The sequence below is a fragment of the Gorilla gorilla genome, chromosome 8 (assembly GCF_029281585.2).
Source record: "Gorilla gorilla gorilla isolate KB3781 chromosome 8, NHGRI_mGorGor1-v2.1_pri, whole genome shotgun sequence".
In the NCBI taxonomy this organism is placed as follows: domain Eukaryota; kingdom Metazoa; phylum Chordata; class Mammalia; order Primates; family Hominidae; genus Gorilla; species Gorilla gorilla.
In genome coordinates, this window is record NC_073232.2 from 114,775,505 (window position 1) to 114,796,560 (window position 21,056).

Genomic DNA, 21,056 nt, shown 5'->3' on the forward strand with positions numbered 1-21,056 from the left:
ATAAACTTTTTGCTTACTCTGCACTGTTCTCTTTCTCCGTGCAGAGCTTCCTCCTAGCTCTGCAGTTGCTTTGCTTTAGGGCATTAGGTAGAGAGAACCATGGTTTGGCTTAGGATTGAAGGGGCCCACAGCTTCCCACCTCCAGTTGGAAATAAATGATGGAGACTCTGGGACCGCAGCAGGGAGGAATTGTGCAGTGGGACATTAAGAGGAGCTTCTCGGCCATGGCCTGCAGTTTCTCCGGGGAGCTGAGAGTAACCCTCAAGTAGCTTTAGGGTAGGAATGGTCTTTTCTAATTTCCCATTCCTGTTTGCAGCCTGTTTCTTCCTTCAGCATTTGGGCAAAACAGATGTTCTGGGGACTCTGGAAAAGAACCTGTCCTCAAAGTCTTGATGTGGACCAAAAACTGAGATATTGGTTGAAACTGTCCAGGACCACATTCATGCAAGCATTGTGTAAGATGATCTTCAATGAGTCTTGAAAGACTGTTCTGCAGCTGCTTGGGGGTGTAGCCTAAGGGTAGACCTGAAGGGGCAAGTGGACATCTTTGCTGGTTACCTCTCCTTTTAGGACTGAGTCTTCCTCCTGGTGAAAACCTGTTGCTTTCCCTGGACATCGGTGTCAGTAGGCTGTGCAGGGCTGAGGCCAGCTGCCTGCGTCAATGGGAGTATGCCAAGAGGCCAACAGCGTGGAGAGCCTGGGGACCAGCCACCTGCTGTCTAGGGAGGATTGTAGGGAACAGCCTTCTCTGTCAGAGTAGCTGGGAGGAGGTGGAACTGGTGTCGCAGTCCTCTCTTGCTGGCGAACTGTTCTCTGGTTGAGAGGAGTTGTTGAAGAGCGCTTCTGAGTGGAAAGCAGCTCTTGCTAGCTTAATGACCCATTCTCATTGTGCCTTTATATTTAACTATGTGTTGTGATGAACTTGTCATGTGTCAGGAGAAAAGTGGGCCGGGGCTGGGCACAGTGGCTCATGCCTGTATTCCCACCACTTTGGGAGGCCTTGAGGATCCCTTGAGGCCAGGAGTTCGAGACCAGTGTGGGGAACATAGCCAGACCCTATCTCTGTTATTTGAAAAAAAAAAAAAAGAAATGGGCCTGGCTGTGCCATGCTGTTTGTTCAGGCCTCATTTGAGTGTGAGGAGAAATCCCTACACAGATTCAGGCAACTATTTTTATGTCACCCAAGTAGCCATAAAGGATAGAATTGTATGTAAAAGGTATGAAAGCATGTGCAAAGGACTAAGGGCAATTTTTTTTTCCTTCCTGCTGCAAGCTTGTTAACAGCCATATCTTCAGAGATGGGCCAACATGTGATAATGAAGAAAAGGGATTATACAGCACTTTGTGAAAGCCCTTCCTAGATGCAGAAAAATATAGAGAAACAGCACAGTGACTGGTACTTTCTTTTTTTTTTGAGACAGAATTTTGCTCTGTCACCCAGGCTGGAGTGCAGTGGCACGATCTTGGCTTACTGCAACCTCTGTCTCCCGGTTTCAAGCGATTCTCGTGCCTCAGCCTCCCAAGTAGCTGATATTACAGGCACATGCCACCTTGCCCAGCTAATTTTTGTATCTTTAGTAGAGGCAGAGTTTCACCATGTTGGCCAGGCTGGTCTCGAACTCCTGACCTCAAGTGATCAACCCACCTCGGCCTCCCAAAGTGCTGGGATTACAGGCGTGAGCCAGTGCGCCCAGCCATCAGTGACTGGTACTTTCTAAGATGCAGAGGGGTTTGCAAAAATAAGATCCTGAAATTCATTTATATTCCTCACATTTGGGATCCCACGAGGTTTCTAGCAGGATGACTGACCCAGGCTGTCTGGGTCTGTCTGTGGCCCAGGGTAGCTTGGGATTCATTTTGCAGTAGCAGTGTGGCTCTGTGGCTGGTGATCCCTGAGTAGTGGGGACATTCTAACTGAAAGCTGAGACTTTGGTGAGCAAGGATCAAAGCAGAGAGGCAGAACCTGTACTCATGGCCCACTTCAGTCCTGCAACTGCCCTGCAGAGAGAAGTTGGGTGTTCAAGGAATTAAGTTGAGGGATGCCCTGGGACCTTGGATAACATCATTTGCTAAGTGTAAAATGCGATTTTTTCCCACATACTCATCTGGCCTCTGAGTAGTAAGTAAACAGAATACTCTGTGCTTGGGGACAGGGTTAATTTTATCTGACTCTTGGTAGTTCCTTGCAGTTGGAATTTGAAGGTTAAGCTTCTCTCCTTGATGTGACACCTTGTGGGAGACTTGGTGAGAAAGAGGGCTGCAGGGATGCTGCAGATGGAGCAGAGAATGGTGAACACAGTTTTGCAGCTTGGTGCGGGATGGACCTAGGCTGTAGCGGGGCAGGTTTGGAAATTTGCAGCAGGAAACTGGAGCAGGTATGGGACCTGTAGTGGCTCCCATCTGCTCTGGAGTTCTGTAGCTCTAATGGGGTCTTTCCAGGGATCTCTACTCTTTTCTTTCTTCCCTTGCCCCACAAACTTTTCTAAATCCAACCTGTTGTAGAATTAGTCAAGTGATTTGTTGAAATCAGTTAAGGCAGACATGGAGAGTTGTCCCTCTTCCTCTGTTGAGATGCTAAGCTATTTGTAGCAACTTTCTTACAAGCTCTATAAATAACTTAGCATTTCCTAACAGAGAATAGGGATTTCTACAAAGGCAAATAATATCCTGGTGAAAGAGGACGAAACAAGACCAACTGGTTTTAAATAGTGTTTAAATTGCCTGGTGCTGGCACCATTGACTGGGATCACTTGTAACATGTCTTTTATTTGGTTGTTAGCTTTCCGCCAGCATGCTATCCCAGTTGCAAAGTGTACTCCATCGATGTCCCAGGGGCAGGTGAAACTTTTGCAGTCTGTGGAATGGTCAGATGTTTGAGGCAGCTCAAATGCCGTGTTTGTGGGCTAAATGCAGACTTCCTTCCACTGATGGTTTCTATTTGGTCTATTTCTCTAGCTACCAAAATCTCTTATCCATTTTTTTTTTTTTTTTTTTAGACGAAGTCTCACTCTGTCACCGAGGCTGGAGTGCAGTGGCACAGTCTTGGCTCCCTGCAACCTCTGCCTCTGTTGTTCAAGCGATTCTCCTGCCTCAGCCTCTCAAATAGCAAATAGCTGGGATTACAGGCACCTGCCACCACACCTGGCTAATTTTTTGTATCTTTAGTAGAGATGGGGTTTCACCATGTTGGCCAGGCTGGTCTCAAACTCCTCACCTCAAGTAATCCACCCACTTCGGCCTCCCAAAGTGCAGAGATTACAGGTGTGAGCCACCGTGCCCGGCCAAAACAGGATTTTTTTAAAAAAGCACTGATTACTAAAGGGAACTCTTATTGTATTAAATCCTCAGAGTGAGATAATAACTGAATCTCTTCCGCAACTCCTTCTCAGTTGAATGGTGGGGGAAATTTAATGTGGTCCTGAGAGGCCCCAAATCATTTACCATCCCAGCTCTACCTTTGATGTGGCAGTCTCTCCTGGGATCATTTTCTGGGTGCAGATGCTCACAGGGCGCAGTTTGACTCCTGCTGCAGTTCTCTGTGCAGAACTAAGTTAAGCCTAAGTTTGGCCTTTGTCACTTGCAATGATAAGAGACCAGCTTTGGTCTGTGGGGTGCAGGCTGGTGTCTGCACGGACTAGAGGCTTTGGGTTTGTTTAGAACAAACTGTAATTAACATAGGGCACAATATAGTCTTTCAGGAATTAGCTGTCTAAGAGGCTGGAGTGGAGCAGAGCCTGTGCTTCCAGGAACAATGCCCATTGGGGATGCTTGGGATGGTCTTTCAACAGAGGCCAATTGATTGACTGATGTACCTCTTGCCTTGAAGCTTGGCATGTATACGGGCACCACAGAAGAGAGACAATCCCTGCCAATCTCATTTGGGATCGGTAATTTGAAACAGGAGAAAGCCAAATGGGTAACCACCCAGTCTGTTTTATTTCTAAAAGAGGCCCAGTCTTTCAGGGGTAGGAGAAGGGAGCCTCTTGGGCTTGCAGAGTTGGGCAGCCTTAGCTGTACATCCCTTAGTCTCATTCTGGAGAGATGTGGCCTCTCTTTAGTTACCTTTCACCCAGGTTCCTCCAGGATGGGTCCTTTAGGTTTACAAAGTAGAGCGCCTTAGCTTGACATTGTCTGATTTCCAGGCTTACACTAACACCCCTGTGTTTTGTTTTTTGCAGGTTGGGTGGCCCAGACCCCTTGGACTATGTTAGCATGTACAGGAATGTGGGGAGCCCTTCTGCTAACATCCCCGAGCACTGGCACTACATCAGCTTCGGCCTGAGTGATCTCTATGGCGACAACAGAGTCCATGAGTGAGTATATGCCACCTGTTCTTTATCCAGAGCCTTATTCCTGAGGTCTTCCTGAGCAGGGGTGACAATGTCATAGTGCTGTGAGCATGGTACTTCTCCGTGGAACCTCTGCATTTCTGCCCTCTGACTATATCTACTCATGCCAAGGTGGTCCTTGTTAACACCTGATTCCTGCTTATCTAGTGCAGGAAAGTCTTGATGAGCAGGATTCCCAAATCAGGTTTTTCTAAGCTTGCCCTGGAGTTTGGGCTCATAGGACAGGAAGGTAGCATGGTTATGACTCAGAACTTGGGCTGATGCCTCTGTGTCTACTTCCTTTTATTCCCCTAGCTTATTATGAAACATTTTAAACATAAAGCAAAGTTGGAAGGATTTTATAGTGAACACTCATATACCCACAACCCAGATTCTACTGTTAACTTTATACTTGCTTTATCACAAATCTGTTCATCTCTTATCCTTTATCTATCTTACCTACTTCCTTTTAACCTGTATTTATTTTTTTTTATCCTAGTCTGCTTCCGTTTGTTGCCCTATATGCTTTTTTTTGGAGATAGGGTCTCACTCTGTCATCCAGGCTAGAGTGCAGTGGTATGATCATGGTTCACTGCAGCCTCGACCTCCCTAGGCTCAGGTGATCCTCCAACCTCAGCCTCCCGAGTAGCTAGGACGACAGGCAAGCACCACCATGCCCAGCTAATTTTTGTAATTTTTTTGTAGAGACAGGGTTTCACCATGTTGCCCAGGCTGGTCTCAAACTCCTGGGCTTAAGCAATTCTTCCACCTCAGCTTCCCAAAGTGTCGGGATTATGGGTGTGAGCCACTGTGCCCAACTCAGAGTTCATACTGTTAATGACTGTATTCTCTTGCCTTTTGAGCAATTATATCATGTACTCCAATAAGCTACCAACTATTTTTTTTAGAAACAGAGTCTCGCTTTGTTGCCCAGGCTGGAGTGCAGTGGGGTGATCTTGGCTCACTGCAAGCTCCACCTGCCGGGTTCACGCCATTCTCCTGTCTCAGCCTCCTGAGTACCTGGGACTATAGGCACCCACCACCACGCCCAGCTAATTTTTGTATTTTTAGTAGAGACGGGGTTTCACCGTGTTAGCCGGGATGGTCTTGATCTCCTGACCTCGTGATCTGCCTGCCTCGGCCTCCCAAAGTGCTGGGATTACAGGCGTGAGCCACTGTGCCCGGCCTGCTACCATCTATATTTTAAAAAGATTTTTTTTGGCTGGGCACAGTGGCTCATGCCTGTAATCCCAGCACTTTGTGAGGCTGAGGCAGGTGGCTCACTTGAGGTCAGGAGTTCAAGACCAGCCTGGCCAACATGGTGAAACCTTGTCTCTACTAAAAATACAAAAAATTAGCCAGGCATGGTAGCATGTGCCTGTAATCCCAACTACTCCAGAGGCTGAGGCATGAGAATCACTTGAACCTGGGAGGCAGAGGTTGCAGTGAGCTGAGATCGTGCCACTGTGCTCCAGCCTGGGCAACAGAGTGAAACTGTGTCTTAAAAAAATAATAATTAGGCTGGGTATGGTGGCTCACGCCTGTAATCCCAGCACTTTGGGAGGTCGAGGCAGGCGGATCACCTGAGGTTGGGAGTTCGAGACAAGCCTGACCAACATGGAGAAACCCTGTCTCTACTAAAAATAATAAAATTAGCCGGGCGTGGTGGCACATGCCTGTAATCCCAGCTACTAGGGAGGCTGAGGCAGGAGAATTGCTTGAACCTGGGAGGAGTAGGTTGCAGTGAGCCAAGATTGTGCCATTGTACTCCAGCGTGGGCAACAAGAGTGAAACTCCATCTCAAAAAAAAAAAAATAGTAATAATAATAATAATGAAAATAAACAAAGTTTTTTTATTTATATTCTTTTGATGGAGAGTTTCTTTTCTTCAATTTAAATGTAATCTTTCTATGTTTGTATTCTGTCAATTAAAAATAAAATAGTCTTCCCTCAACCTGATTAGCATGGTTAATCAAGAGCTGATTTTATTTGTATTGTCATATCTTCTTCTGGTTTTTGCCTTTTGTACTTTTTTGCCCCTTATACCATGTCTTTTATATCTTGGTGGTGGCTGCTTAACCTGGGCAGGTTGAAAGAGTAGCAGGACTCGTCCTGTCCTGCCTTTGCATAGCAACCAATTCTGGAGATGATGATGGTATCATAAAGAAGATGATGACAGCCTTTTTTCCCTTTGTGTAGTACTTACTGTCTTCCATGTCATTGTGTTAAATGCTTTACAATCTTATCAGGGACTCATTATTCCTATTTTATAGATAAGAAAAATGAGTCTCTTGAGGGGTTAAATGAATTGCTAAAGTTACAGATCTAGGGGTAAAAGAGCTGGGATTGAATTGGGCTGTTTGAGTCCAAAGTTTGAGCTTTTTTGTTTTGTTTTTTGAGACAGGGTCACGCTGTGTCACCCAGGCAGGAGTGTAGTGGCTCAGTCATGGCTCACTGCAGCCTCAACCTCCTGGGCTCAAGCAATTATCCCACCTCAACCTGCCAAGGAGCTGGGACTACAGGCATGCACCACCACACCTGGCTAATTTTTCAAATTTTCTGTAGAGTTGAGGTCTCACTATGTTGCCCAGGCTGGTCTCAGATGCCTGGGCTGAAGCGATCTTCCTGCCTTGGCCTCCCAGAGTGTTGGGATTACAGGTGTGAACCACTGTATTCAGCCTCAGAGTTTGAGCTTTTAACCACTGGGCTATTCCACCTCTCTGAACACAGGCCTAACCCAACTTCTTCTTCTCTCTTGTTAAGCTCAGAGGCCCAGGTTTCATCTCTTCACTGGTCACGTGTTGGGAGCAATGTCTGCAGCTGCCTTTACAGCCTTCCAAATGGATTCATTGCAGTGTCAGCAGAAGGATTTGGGAACAGGGAATTAATCTTGCCTGAATGGGGACCCAGCATTACAGTATTAATAATGGAGATAGAATAGCAAACAGATGTGGGGAGTAAAGGGACTATGCTGGACCTTAATTTATATTTTTAATAAGAACCTGCAGAGAGTATTTAGTGCAGCCAACCTGTACCTTTTTGTTGACAGATTTATTCTGGTTAAAAGAATATCATTTCCTATGTGGCTTAAGGATTCTTCCAGTCTACCTGCTAGGTATAGGCCCAAGGCCCAAAATAACATGAAGAATGTGATTGAGCAAGCCTCATATTTTGGAAGGGGCAACCTCTTAATTTGAAATAGGACCTTTCTTATTGTTTTTTTCTGGTTTAATACTATCCTCTTACATGTGTTTCATTTCTACATGGTACAGCACTTTGTATTCATATGTCATTTATGACAAGAGTGAAACCTCTATTTGGGTTTTCATGTCACCAATCAAGGCTAGTATTTTCCAGTATTACATCCTGGCACTAGAAGGATGTGGAAGGAATGTTCTCAGATATTTACCCAGTTCTGGTCTGTGTTGCAGAAGTCAAAAGTGCTTCTATAGACTGGGCATGGTGCCTCATGCCTATAGTCCTAGCACTTTGGAGGTCAAGGCAGGAGGATCGCTTGAGCCCAGGAGTTCGACACCAGCCTGGGGAACGTAGTGAGACCCTCCCCCATCTCTACAGAAAATACAGAAATTAGCCAGACATGGTGGTGTGCATCTGTAGCCCTAGCTGCTTGTGGGGCTGAGGTGGGAGGATCACTGGAGCCTGGGAGTTTGAAGCTGCAGTGAGCCATGATTGCACTACTGCGCTCCAGTTTGGGTAACAGAGCGAGACCCTATCTCAAAAAATAAAGAAAGAAAAATAATAAAACACGAATAGGTACCTTTATAATTGGCTTTGTACTGGGATGACTGGTTTCTTTTTGATCCTGTTAAGTTTCTTGAAGAAAAATGTGATTTTCCACACATTTCATAATGGTGGGGCCTCTTTAAAATGACTTAATGAATCCTCATTTAAATTAGTACTCAAAGCTAGGCCAGAAAGGCAAGTGTTCTGCCATCCAGCTTAAGTGCTAGGAGGCGCTGGGTTGGAATGATGGCAAATGGATCTCTGGCAACAATTCTTCCACTGTCTGTGTCTTCTCTTCAGCAAAAAAGGAGCAGAAGCATTGATTCATTTTTTCAGCACACATTCATCAAGCACCTACTTTGTATCAGACACAGAACATCATAATAGATGTCTTGGGGGATAAAATAGCAAGACATAATTCTTGTCTGAAGGAGCTCATGTTCTAGAGGGGAGATAAACATGTAAAGATGGTTATAGTATTGAGTAATAAATGCTACAGTCCATGGGTGTAAAACACGATCTGGGAGCAGAGCAGAGGGAGTGACTTCTAGTCAGGCTGCTGAATTGCTAGAGGCTGCAGTGAGGAGGTAGCGTTTGAGAGGAACCCTGTAGGAAGGGGCCTGGGATGCCATCTGCAGCCTGACGCTCCACGGTACCAACAGCGCTTTTAGGAGTGAGAGGGACTTGAAAAACCTTCTAGCTCAGTATTTCAAAAACTTCTAGTGCCACTTTCATAATTGTTGCCACTTGTAGTATTATTTACTTCATGTTCCTTTTAAGTTATCCTCTCCTTTTTTAAACTGATATGAATTTATTTTTATTTTTATTTTTGAGATGGTCTCGCTCTGTTGCCCAGGCTGGAGGGCAGTGGCGAGGTCACGGCTCACTGCAGCCTCAACCACTCTGGCTCAAACGATCCTCCTACCTCAGCCTCCCAAGTAGCTGGGACCACAGGCATGCGCCACCACACCCGGCAATTTTTTTTTTTTTATTGTTGACACGAGGTCTCGCTATGTTGCCCAGGCTGGTCTCGAACTACTGGACTCAAGCAATCCTCCCGCCTTGGCCTCTCGAAGTGCTGGAATTGCAGGCAAGAGCCAGTGCTCCTGGCAATGGCATTTATTAAATGCCTGCTGTGTACCTCCTCCTATTATGATCTTTCCTTCTCCTCACAGCCTGTTGAGGGTAGGGACAGGCAGAAGCGAGGGGTCCTCTGCATTTCTTCTTGCTCCTGGCAGGCATGCTTCAGGGGCAGGAGGGGATGCCCACCCTGGTAACCCTAAAAGGGATGAAGAGTATGATGATTTGATAAGCCTTGGGATGGCCATTTTCATTCAAGTTCTTTCCTTATTCACATTCACTAAAGGAAACCAGGCAAGAGAGCACTTGTTTCGATCAAGATTCTTAAGAAGCCATTTCTGAAGTTGGAGAGATGGAACAAGTTCCAGGTCTGGGCAGCCACAGGAGAGAACAGAGTGCTTTTCTAGGAACCCCAAGGCTGCTCCCAACTGACCTGAGTGGAGAAATTGTCCTGTGGGACTCTTCCCTGGGACTTGGGAGGTGTCAGACAGCTGAGCCTCAGCTGCCAAGTGCTGTCGGAGCTTGCAGCTCTGGCCTTCCCCTTTATGGCCAGGCAGCTGTGGACTGGAATGTGGGGATCTATGCGGCTGTAGAAGTGGTTTCAACATCACTCTGTGAGGATTTCTGGCTGCCCCTGGTACCACCAACAGCTCTGGCTAGACAGAGCCTATGGGGCCCTAACCGAGGCTGGAAGGCTGGGTAGTTGGAGAGTGCATTTGAGAACTCAGGCAGACTTCCCTGGTGGGATTTTCCCAGGGCAGGTCATCTGCTGTACAAGTCGGGCTGGTTCCAAAGACAGCCTTTGTGTGGAGTTGGCCCAAAAGCATGGGTCATGCCCATGCCTCACCACCATGGGTGATCTAGGCTCTGTCTCACAAATGTGACTTCTTGGCGCACATGTCCAGTGGAGTTTGGAGCAGTTCTGCACCCCCCGTGGGGTCTGGAACTGCCGCTGACCGGCTTTCTGGGACTGCCTCCACCCGGTTGGTGGAGAGCCTCCCTTTCCCTTGTGTTCTTCTTAGCTGGGCTCTGCACCCGCATGAGTTATTTATTAAAACACTGGATACAGATTAACTTTTCCACTTGTTGTTTAGTGTGGCCTCCGTCTCCTGCAGTTGAGAAATGCTAATTTTTCCTCCTCAAAGCTTAGTTTGCCGGAACTTTTTTTTTTTTTTGAGATGGAGTCTCGCTCTGTCACCCAGGCTGGAGTGCAATGGTGTGATCTCACTCACTGCAGCCTCCACCTCCCAGGTTCAAGTGATTCACCTGCCTCAGCCTCCCAAGTAGCTGGGACTACAGGCGCATGCCACCATGCCTGGCTAATTCTTGTATTTTTAGTAGAGACGGGGTTTCACCATGTTGGCCGGGCTGGTCTCGAACTCCTGACCTCAGGTGATCCACCCACCTCAGCCTCCCAAAGTGCTGGGATTACAGGTGTGAGCCATCCTGCCTGGCCTGCAGGAACTTTTTAACATGTTGTTTCCAAGAGAGATCCTTTCTTTGCCATACACATCTGTACTGGGAGCTTGGTCCCTCCTCTGGTTGGACCTTTGCCCTCCTCCTAGAGCTCTCATGAGGCTGGCAACCAGAATGCCTCCCTAAGCCACTGGACCCAGCCCTGGCTAAGTTTAGCAGGCTAAAAGAAGTGTTCTGCAGGCTCATTGGGGGGCACACCTCCCTGAAGCCTGGTCCCTCTGCCTTTCCTCTCAGGGATGTTCAGTGTCAGGATGACTATTTGCATGAGATGGTGGAGTTCCCTGCTAAGAACAGGTGATCTGGACCACCAAGCAAGCGTGAGGCGTCCTTTGTCATGGCCCAGTGTGGGGCAGGGCCCAACAGGGACTCTCCAGAGCCCTTCCTGAGGCCAAAGCTTTCACTTAGGGTTGGAGTTCAGGCCCCAAATCTCTGAATTTGTGAATTTTTAAATGTTGAGGAGAATTTCTTTTCTTTTTCTTTCTTTCTTTTCTTTTCTTTTTTTTTTTGAGATAGAGTCTTCCTTTGTTGCCGAGGCTGGAGTGCAGTGACACGACCTCGACTCTGCTGAGATTATTTATAGGTGTGCACCACCATGCCCGGCTAATTTTTTATTTTTATTAGAGACGGGGTTTTACTATGTTGGCCAGGCTGGTCTCAGACTCCTGACCTCAAGTGATCTACCCGTCTCAGCCTCCCAAAGTGCTGGGATTTCTTTTCTTTTGTAGCTACAGGAAGACCTGTATTGTGGGGGTTCCCAGCAGATGTCTGTGGGTGCATGGCTTCATCCTTTATAAAGCATTTCATTTGCAGCATGGATTGTTTCTTCCTTCATGGGGTAAGGGTTACAAATTCTCCAATTCAGAGAGTCCCTCAACAGTTGGGAAAAAACTTGTCCAGCTGGCCCAGTTAAACTCAATTTTCTTTTTTTTGAGACCGTCTCGCTCTGTTGCCAGGCTGGAGTGCAGTGGCACGATCTTGGCTCACTGCAACCTCCACCTCCCGGGTTCAAGCGATTGTCCTGCCTCAGCCTCCCAAGTAGCTGGGATTACAGGCGCCCGCCAACACGCCCAGCTAATTTTTGTATTTTTGGTAGAGATGAGGTTTCACCATGTTGGCCAGGATGGTCTCGATCTCTTGACCTTGTGCTGGGATTACAGGTGTAAGCTTCTGTACTGGCCTAAACTCACTTCTAAAAAGCCTGTAGCTGGGCATGGTGGCACACACCTGTAAACCAAGCTACTTGGGAGGCTGGGGCAGGAGAATCGCTTGGACTCGGGGGCCAGAGATTACACTGAGCCAAGATCTCGCCAGTGCACTCCAGTCTGGGTTAAGGAGTGAGACTGTCCAAAAAAACAAAACAAAGCAAAACAAACAAACAAAAAGAACAACTGAGTGGTGTGGTATTGTAAGTGACTACCAGGCCAGAGTGGTGCCAGGTAGGTCAGCGCTGGGAAGGTTCCTTCTCTTCCTCAAGAGACTTGGAAGAGTTTATGGGTTTGATGCAATCTGGTCTCTCAGTCCCGGGATTTTTCCCTGTTCAGCCCACCCTTTTGGGCTCTCCTCTTCCAAGCTGTGCTGTTATCTGTTTTGAATGCTATTCCCCATACCTCTCATGTCCTGGGTCTGAGTTTGCTAGCCTCTCCCTTATCCACCTTTCTGATTCAGGGGTCCCAACTCTGGCCTTTGGCCCTTGACTCCTGAATTCATTCATGTATCTTGCCTCTGAGGTATTCAATGCAGCTCCATTTCTTGCTTCAGTTCTGATGTTGTTCCTGAGATGTGTCTGGTGGGATCTTATCCTCTATGACCTCAGCCCTGAGGAATGGTATCCTCACCCGTCCAACTAACTTTGCAGCTTGCTGTCCTGCCTACCAAGCTCTTGAGGACCAGGCTGTGCAGCACACTCACCAGCAGAGCTATCTTGAGTCCCCTGTACAGGCAGAACATTGGACAAGATGATGTGTTTGAGTGTGGAGACAATGAAGAATCTGACCGAGCGCCTGCCCTTAAAAATGCAGCATGTGCTTGGTAGGAGATGGTGAGGTCCTTGAGAAAGAAGATGACAGTGAGGATTGGGACTGGGGGCAGCTTCCTGTCTCCCTGTGACTTTGAGGCTCTCTCCCCTCATCCTGTGATCTTCAGTGTTCCAAGAAACTTTAAACATATAATTATTACTACAAACAATTATAGCCCTTACTCTGTATAAGGCACTCTTCTAAGTGCTTTATATAAATTCATTTAATCCTCAGAACAACTCTATGGTGTAGGACTTATTATCCTTATTTTACACATAAGGAAACTGAGATGCAGAAATGTTAAGGAACCCATCCACCCAGCCAGTGAATGCTGGAACTGGGATATAAACCCAGGCAGTCTGGATCCAGTAGTCACCACCTCCTTTTTCTACCTCCTGCAGAGAGCTGGAGAATTTTATTCAGAATTATGCTGCTAAATTCAAAGTTATCTTGGATTAATGGAATGAAATGATCAAGACTGAGTAGAGTTAACCAGAAAGTGCTTTGTGGGGGGAAATGTTGAGCTGGATGTAAAAGCTATCTATCTAACTGACTGCCTGTCTGTCTGTCTGTCTATCTATCTATTTATTTATTTATTTTTGACACAGGGCCTGGCCCTCTCGCCCAGGCTGGAGTGCACTGGCTCCATCTTGGCTCACTGCAACCTCTGCTTCCCAGGCTTAAGTCATCCTCCCACCTCAACCTCCTGAGTAGCTGGTACTACAGGCACGCACCATCATGCCTGGCTAATTTTTATACTTTTTGTAGAGATTGGGTTTTGCCATGTTGCCCAGGCTGGTCTCAAACTCATGAGCTCAAGCCATCCCAAAGTGCTGGGGTTACAGACGTGAGTCACCACACCCGGCCTGGAAGCAGCTTTTAAAGAAAGGGTCTGGCCGGGTGCGGTGGCTCACACTTGTAATCCCAGCACTTTGGGAGGCCGAGGCAGGTGGATCATGAGGTCAGGAGATCGAGACCATCCTGGCTAACACCCTGAAACCCCGTCTCTACTAAAAAAATAGAAAAAATTAGCTGGGCGTGGTGGCAGGCGCCTGTAGTCCCAGCTAGGCGGGAGGCTGAGGCAGGAGAATGGCATGAACCCGGGGGGCGGAGCTTGCAGTGAGCGGAGATGTGCCACTGCACTCCAGCCTGGGAGACAGCGAGACTCTGTCTCAAAAAAAAAAAAAAAGAAAGAGTCCTTCAGGGCAATGGCAGGAGGGTAAAATGGGACAGCAGGTGACAGGTGTCATCTCTCAAGTCAAGACTTCACCAACCAGGCTGGGCATGGTGGCTCACTCGTGTAATCCCAGCACTTTGGGAGGCTGAGGCAGGTGGATCACCTGAGGTCGGGAGTTCGAGACCAACCTGGCCAACATGGTGAAACCCTGTCTCTACTAAAAAAAACCCACGAAAATTAGCCAGGCGTGTTGGCGGGCACCTGTAATCTCAGCTCTTCAGGAGGCTGAGGCAGGAGAATCGCTTGAACCCACGAGGCAGAGGTTGCAGTGAGCTGAGATCATGCCATTGCACTCCAGCTTTGGCAACAAGAGAGAAACTCTGTCTCAAAAAAAAAAAAAAAGAAAAGAAAAGACTTCTGCAACCTTATCGTAGTCATTTACAGTAAGTTGCCAGGAAAGTCTGCAACTTTTAAAAACATAAAAATTTCTGGCTTAGATGGCAAGTTCCCATGGTCATGCTGCTGCTTCTGTGGTCAGGGATGTGCCCAGCATCTCAGTGGTCCTTATATCAATGCAGATAGTCATTTAAAATTTTAAAATTCCTTTAATGATTTATTTTTAATCAATAGACTTTATATTTTTGTGGGGTTTTTTTGAGATGGAGTCTCGCTCTGTCGCTCAGGCTGGAATGCGGTGGCATGATCTCAGCTCACTGCAACCTCCGTTTCCTGGGTTCAAGCAATTCTCCTGCCTCAGCCTCCCGAGTAGCTGGGATTACAGGTGCCCACCACCACGCCCAGCTAATTTTTGTATTTTTAGTAGAGAGAGGGTTTTGCCATGTTGGCCAGGCTGGTCTTGAACTCCTGACCTCAGGTGATCTGCCCACCTCGGCCTCCCAAAGTGCTGGGATTACAGGCGTGAGCCACCGCGCCTGGCCAGTTTCCCCTGTTATTAACACCTTGCATTATTGTGGTTTATTTGTTATCTTTGGGGAAACAATATTGATACTTATTACTACCTTAAGTCCATAGTTTACCTTAGGGTTCACTCTTTGTGTTGTACAGTTCTTTTTTTTTTTTTTGAGGCAGAGTTTCACTCTTGTTGCCCAGGCTGGAGCACAATGGTGCGATCTCAGCTCACTGCAGCCTCCGCCTCCTGGGTTCAAGTGATTCTCCTGCCTCAGCCTCCTGAGTAGCTGGGACTACAGGCGCCCGCCACCAAGCCCGGCTAATTTTTTTGTATGTTTAGTAGAGATGGGGTTCTACTATGTTGGCCAGCCTGGTCTCGAACTCCTGACCTCAGGTGATCGGCCTGCCTCGGCCTCCCAAAGTGCTGGGATTACAGGCGTGAGCCTGTAACTGCCTGGCCAGTTCTTGGGTTTTGACAAATGCATGTTATGTATATACCATCACAGCACCATACAAACTAGTTTCACTGCTCTAAAAATTCCTTGTGTTCCACCTGTTCATTCCTCCCTCCCCCTAAACCCCTGGCAACAACTGTTTGGTTTTTTTTACTATCTCTATAGTTTTTGCCTTTTCCAAAAGGTCATAGAGTTGGAATCAAATAGTATGTAACTTTTGCAGACTAGCTTCTTTCACTGAGTAATATGCGGTTAAGATTCCGCCGTGTCTTTTGGTGACTTGATAGCTCCTTTCTTTTTATCACTTGATACTATTCCATTGTTTGTTATGTACCACAGTTTATTCTTTCACCTTCTGAAAAATATCTTGATTGCTTCCAGTATTTTTTGGCGATTTTTAATTAAGTTTCTATAAACATTTGTATACAGGTTTTTGTGTGGACATACGTTTTCAGCTCATCTGGGTAAATCCCTAGGAATGTAATGCTAGATCGTATGTTAAGACTATGTTTAGCTTTATGAGAAGCTGCCAAACCATTTTCCATAGTGCTGTACCATTTTTCATTCCCACTAGCAATGAATGAGAGTTCCTATTGTTTCATGTCCTCACCAGCATTTGGTATTGTCTGTTTTTTGGATTTTAGCCATTCCAATAGGTGTGGAGTGGTACCTAATTGTTTTAATTTGCAGTTCTCTCATGACATATGCTGTTGAGCATCTTTTCATATGCTTGTCTGTCATCTGTATATCTTCTTTGGTGACATATCTTTGTTTCTCTTCCTAACCTCCAGCCACTCCCCATTCTACCTCTGCCCATACATACCTTTTTCTCACATCATGGGTTCAGACCATGGGGCTAATTACGCTTTCTGGCATATTTTTCTTTTGGTCACTTCTCAAGCCGTTAAATGAGTTAGATCCCCTGAGTAGGTGCTGGGCCTACCTCTGAATTCCTAAGTTGCTGTTGGTTTTAACTGGGGCTGGCTCATGAGTTCTCTACCTTATATTCTCCAATGATGGTGTCTTCCATAAAGTGTAGCTGCTACTGAGATTTGCAACCTCAATCCTAAGGTTTGAGATTGATTCTGCCCTCCAGTACAGACTGTAGAAAGACTGGTATGCAGACTTGTCCATTCCATACCCTATTGGGCTTAACCTTGCCTTTGATGAGAAATGCATGCCATGCTCCTTTGAAGCCCCAACCAGATCTCAAACTCTCATAGTTGAACCAGCATCAAGAAGACAAAGTCTAAAACTTTCCTGGCCTGGCCTTTTGCTGTTAAATTCGTTATTGTTATCCAATGTCTTAGTTGTAATTTTGCTTTTTTTCACTTATAAAAACAGTTGAACCATTTTACTAAAAATGTTGGGAATTAGAAATGGGAGAAAACAATTACTGATAATCCTATCACCTTTTGTTTACAATTCTATGTCTGTTCTTATGATGATTTCTGTAAATGATTCTGTAAATAACTGGGAGTGACGCTGTCCCAGTTGTGCACAGGGCTTTTGCTTTGCGTGCATCTCATCTTCTTAGTGAGGACTTAACATCTTCTGAGGCTTCCCTGCTACCTGCTTAACGCTGTTGTCTGAATTCAGCTTGCCCACTGTTGCTAGGGTTTCTAGATTCTGAAAACAGCACATTTGCTTGGGAAGATAGCTCTTACCCACTGCCATGTTACATTAACGATATTCCCATTTTTCCTCCTTGACGTCTCACAGCAGTGAAGAGTGGTTTAGGTAGTATATGTATGAACTATGCTGTTTGCCTACTTCTCAGATCACAGCTTTACTATCACAAATGGTGGTAGCTGTCCTGAGGGGTTGTGTTCTTTCCAGTTGTTGCTTTTATTGTTATTTTCCCCTTAGAACAGTCAAGATTTGGTGATCAGTGTCACCTGGAATAAATACCACACGCCTCCTCCTTTCTCCCTTTCTTGGGTGCGTGGGTACAGAAGACTGAGATTGGCTTACAGAGTGCCCCAGGGTCCTCCTACTCGAGGGACACAGAAGGTTCACAGGCATAAGCACAAATGCCTAGAGCTCCTTTTCAGGTAATTGCCTGAAACAAATGGGCTACCATTTAGGGCTTCTGTCACACAGGAAGTCAGATAACTTAATACTACTGTATGTTTGCAGCAGGACTAGATCTAGAGATCTAGAGAAGGAGTGGCCCACTGTCCTTTCCTAGCACTGGGTTGTGGGTAAGCAGACACACTTAGTTCCCATCCAACGTTGATCGCTGTCCTGTCTTCTTTGGAAGGCCAGACGTTAATCTGCTACGTAGATTGTCATCGTTGGGACATAGTTCTGGGCATGAGGCTTGTAGTAACAAGCAACATAAACCTGGTCCTGGTCCTCATTGGGCTGAAGGGTCCTTGAGCTGGAAGACATTGTGGGGAGGTGGGCCTGATACAGTTTCACAGCCTTAGGCTATCACCTGGTTCCTCTTTGTCTCCTCTTCTGCAGTCCATGGCTTGAGGCCTAGTGGAGGGCTCTTGGCAAGCAGGAGTCCTGAGGCTCAGAAATGATGTGACCAGGCCTGAGTTTGAGGCTGAGACAGTTGTCCATTTGTCAGCGAGATCATAGCTTCACAGCAGCTTCTCAGAGAGGTATGGTTCACTGGACTCCAGGCCCCTAGCATGTTAGTAAAAGATAGTGGCCCTCACAGATCCCTTTCCTTCCTACTCCTATGTTACTCAGTCTTTTGGAGTCCCTGGTCATAGAATCAGCTTAGCCACAGGAAGGCCAATCAAAGAGATGTTTTGTTTTTCTGGTACTAACCCTCATGTGATACCTGGGGCCTCTTGGAGCCCTGCCTCCGACCACCAGTTTCTCTTACTCTGACCTCAGGCCTTTCAACATGATGTCAGGCTGCCCACGGCCATGGCTATGGGGAAGAGTAACTGCTAGAGAATGGGACTTGGCCCAGGCTACCAGTCCCAGGGGGTCGAGCTGGCTGGCTGTGCTTTTGGCCTGTGATGGATTTGACTCTTCAAGGCTTCTGACAAAGCTTGGTTGGTTAGAGGAAAAATGTAGTGAAAACCTACAGGCAACACCATGGCTTGCCCTAACCCTCTCGTCTTCCTGTTCTAGCTTTTCCCATATATCAGGTTGCAGACATGCTGAATTCCCACCCTCGTGGAGCCAAGCTGGCAATTTCTCATTCCTGTAACCAGTGGTTTTGTATAGATAAAAGGCCCAGAAGGAAGATGGTCGCTAAGCAGGGAGCCTTCGGAGTTAGACCTTCTTTAGCCGGGGCCAGTGGACACTCATCTCATGAATCATGCTCAGAACCATCCAGTGGCTTCATGTCTCACTTGAGTAAAGGCCAAAGGCCATCACCTTTAAGGTCCTTTGTACTCTACTTCAATCGGCCTTCTCTCTGACTGCTCTGCTCTTCCTACTCTGCCCCCCTTGCTTTTCCTCTGAAGTGCCAGGCATTCTTCTACCTCAGGGCCTTTGCACTTACTCTCCCTATGCCTGCAAAGTTCTGCCTGCAGATAGCTTCATACCTTACCTCACTTCCTTAGACCCTTTCGCAAATAACTTCTCTCAGTTAGGCCTTCCCTGACCTCCTTATTTAAAAAGGAAATCCTGCACCCTCCTCCCACAAAGCAGTATCCCCCTTTCCTGCCTAATTCTTCTTTTTAAAAATTTATATATATTTGTATAGTCAGGGTCTCACTATGTTACCCAGGCTGGTCTCGGACTCCTGGACTCAAGCGATCCTTCTGTCTTGCCTCCTAAAGTGCTGAGATTATAGACATGAGCCACCGCACCCAGCCTAATTTTTCTTTTTCTTTTCTTTTTTTTTTTTTTTTTTTTTTTGAGATGAAGTCTAGCTCTGTTGCCCAGGCTGGAGTGCAGTGGTGCAATCTCGGCTCACTGTAACCTCCGCCTCCTGGGATCAGCGATTCTCCTGCCTCAGCCTCCCAAGTAGCTGGGACTACAGGCACGTGCCACCACACCTGGCTAATTTTTATATTTTTTGTAGAGACGGGGTTTCACCATGTTGGCCAGGCTGGTCTCAAACTCCTCAAGTGATCTGCCTGCCTCAGCCTCCCAAAGTTCTGGGATTACAGGCGTGAGCCACCGTGCCCAGCCTATTTCTTCTTTAAAACACTTATCACTTCTGCGATGTCTATTATGCTTTAAGAATTTTTTTTTTTAAATTACCATCTAGCTTATTTTACTTACTTACTTATTTGTCTTGTTTATTGTCTGTCCCCCCTCCTTCCCACTAGAACATAAGCTCCCTGAAGATAAGGATGGAAATGTGCTTTATCCATTAATGTTTCTCCAGTACATCAGTAAATATTTGTTGAACAAATGAATAAAATGGAGGAAGCTCTTGCTTTGGGGTTTTTCCGACTGTTGGAAAAATATTCTCACCACTGGAGACGGAGAATTCTCCTGGCCCAGCACCAAGCCCGAGCTTTTAGCTCATTCAAGAGCACTTCTTCAGTTTGGACCCTTATTCCCATAGGAGAGGAGACATTCCAAGGGCATTTTCATAGGAGTCAGAACCCTTCTGTGGGAGGAGGTATGTGATTTTGGAAAAATTGTCTGAACCTTGCTTTATTTTATTTTATTTTATTTTATTTTTTATTTTTGAGACGGAGTCTCTCTCTGTCGCCCAGGCTGGAGTGCAGTAGTGTAATCTCGGCTCACTGCAACCTCCACCTCCTGGGTTCAAGTGATCCTCCTGCCTCAGCCTCCCAAGTAGCTGGGATTACAGGGCACGCTACCACGCCTGGCTAATTTTTGTATTTTTAGTAGAGATGGGATTTTGCCATGTTGGCCAGGCTGGCCTCAAACTCCCGGCCTTAAGTGATCTGCCCACATCAGCCTCCCAAAGTGCTGAGATTATAAGCATGAGCCACCGTATCTGGCCTGAACCTTGCTTTATGAGGTGAGGGAGTACCTCCATCCCAGCAACTGGCACAGTGCTTAATATGTGTTAAGCACTTAATTTATTTTCTTTTTTTGTTTGGTTTGAGATGGACCCTTGCTCTGTCGCCCAGGCTGGAGTGTAGTGGTGCGATCTTGCGATCTCAGTTCACTGCAACTTCTGCCTCCTAGGTTCCAGCGATTCTGCCTCAGTCTCCTGAGTAGCTGGGATTACAGGTGCGCAGTACCATGCCCAACTAGTTTCTTGTATTTTTAGTAAAGATGGGGTTTTGCCATGTTGGCCAGGCTGGTCTTGAACTCCTGACCTCAGGTGATCCACCTGCCTCAGTGTCCCAAAGTGCTAGGATTACATGCATGAGCCACTGCACCTGGCCTATTTTCATAAATTTTTAGAGCACATTACCTAAATATCCAGTGCTTTCTTAGTGCTGAGGATACCATGGAAAGCAAAGCAGGCAAGGTTTCTGCTCTCATGAATCTTATATTCTTATTGGAGAAACATGAAAAATTTTATATAGTTTTAGATAGTACAAGTGCTATGTTGAAAATAAAGCAGGGCCCCAGCTACTCAGGAGGCTGAGGTGGGAGGATCACTTGAGCTCAGGAGTTCTGGGCTATTATGCACTATGCCAGTCAGGTGTCCGCACTAAGTTCAGCATCAATATGGTGACCTCCCAGGAGCGTGGGACCACCAGGTTGCCTAAGGAGGGGTGAACTGGCCCAGTAGGTCAAAACTCCTGTGCTGATCAGTAGTGGGATTGTGCCTGTGAATAGCCACTGCACTCCAGCCTGGGCAACATGGGGAGACCTTGTCTCTTAAAAAAATGAAAGTAAAGCAGGGCGCCAAGTGTGGTGACTCATGCCTCTAATCCCAGCACTTTGGGAGGCCACGAGGGGTGGATCACTTGAGCCAGGAGTTCGAGACCAGCCTGGGCAATGTGGTGAAACCCCATCTCTA

General features: G+C 46.6%; 1 protein-coding gene across 6 annotated transcripts in view; it reads left to right on the forward strand.

Moving 5' to 3' along the window:
* Positions 1-21,056, forward strand: part of SUFU (SUFU negative regulator of hedgehog signaling) — a 131,322-nt gene that overhangs the window by 1,034 nt on the left and 109,232 nt on the right. For 4 of the 6 annotated variants that reach the window (XM_055352843.1, XM_031015351.3, XM_055352846.2 and 1 more), the window contains exon 2: positions 4,179-4,313. In XM_055352843.1, the coding sequence (XP_055208818.1) occupies positions 4,179-4,313 (135 nt within the window). Of the gene's footprint in view, positions 1-7; positions 456-3,266; positions 3,917-4,178; positions 4,314-21,056 lie in introns of those variants that run through there. The other 2 variants (XM_063709770.1, XM_063709771.1) reach the window with 2 other exon arrangements.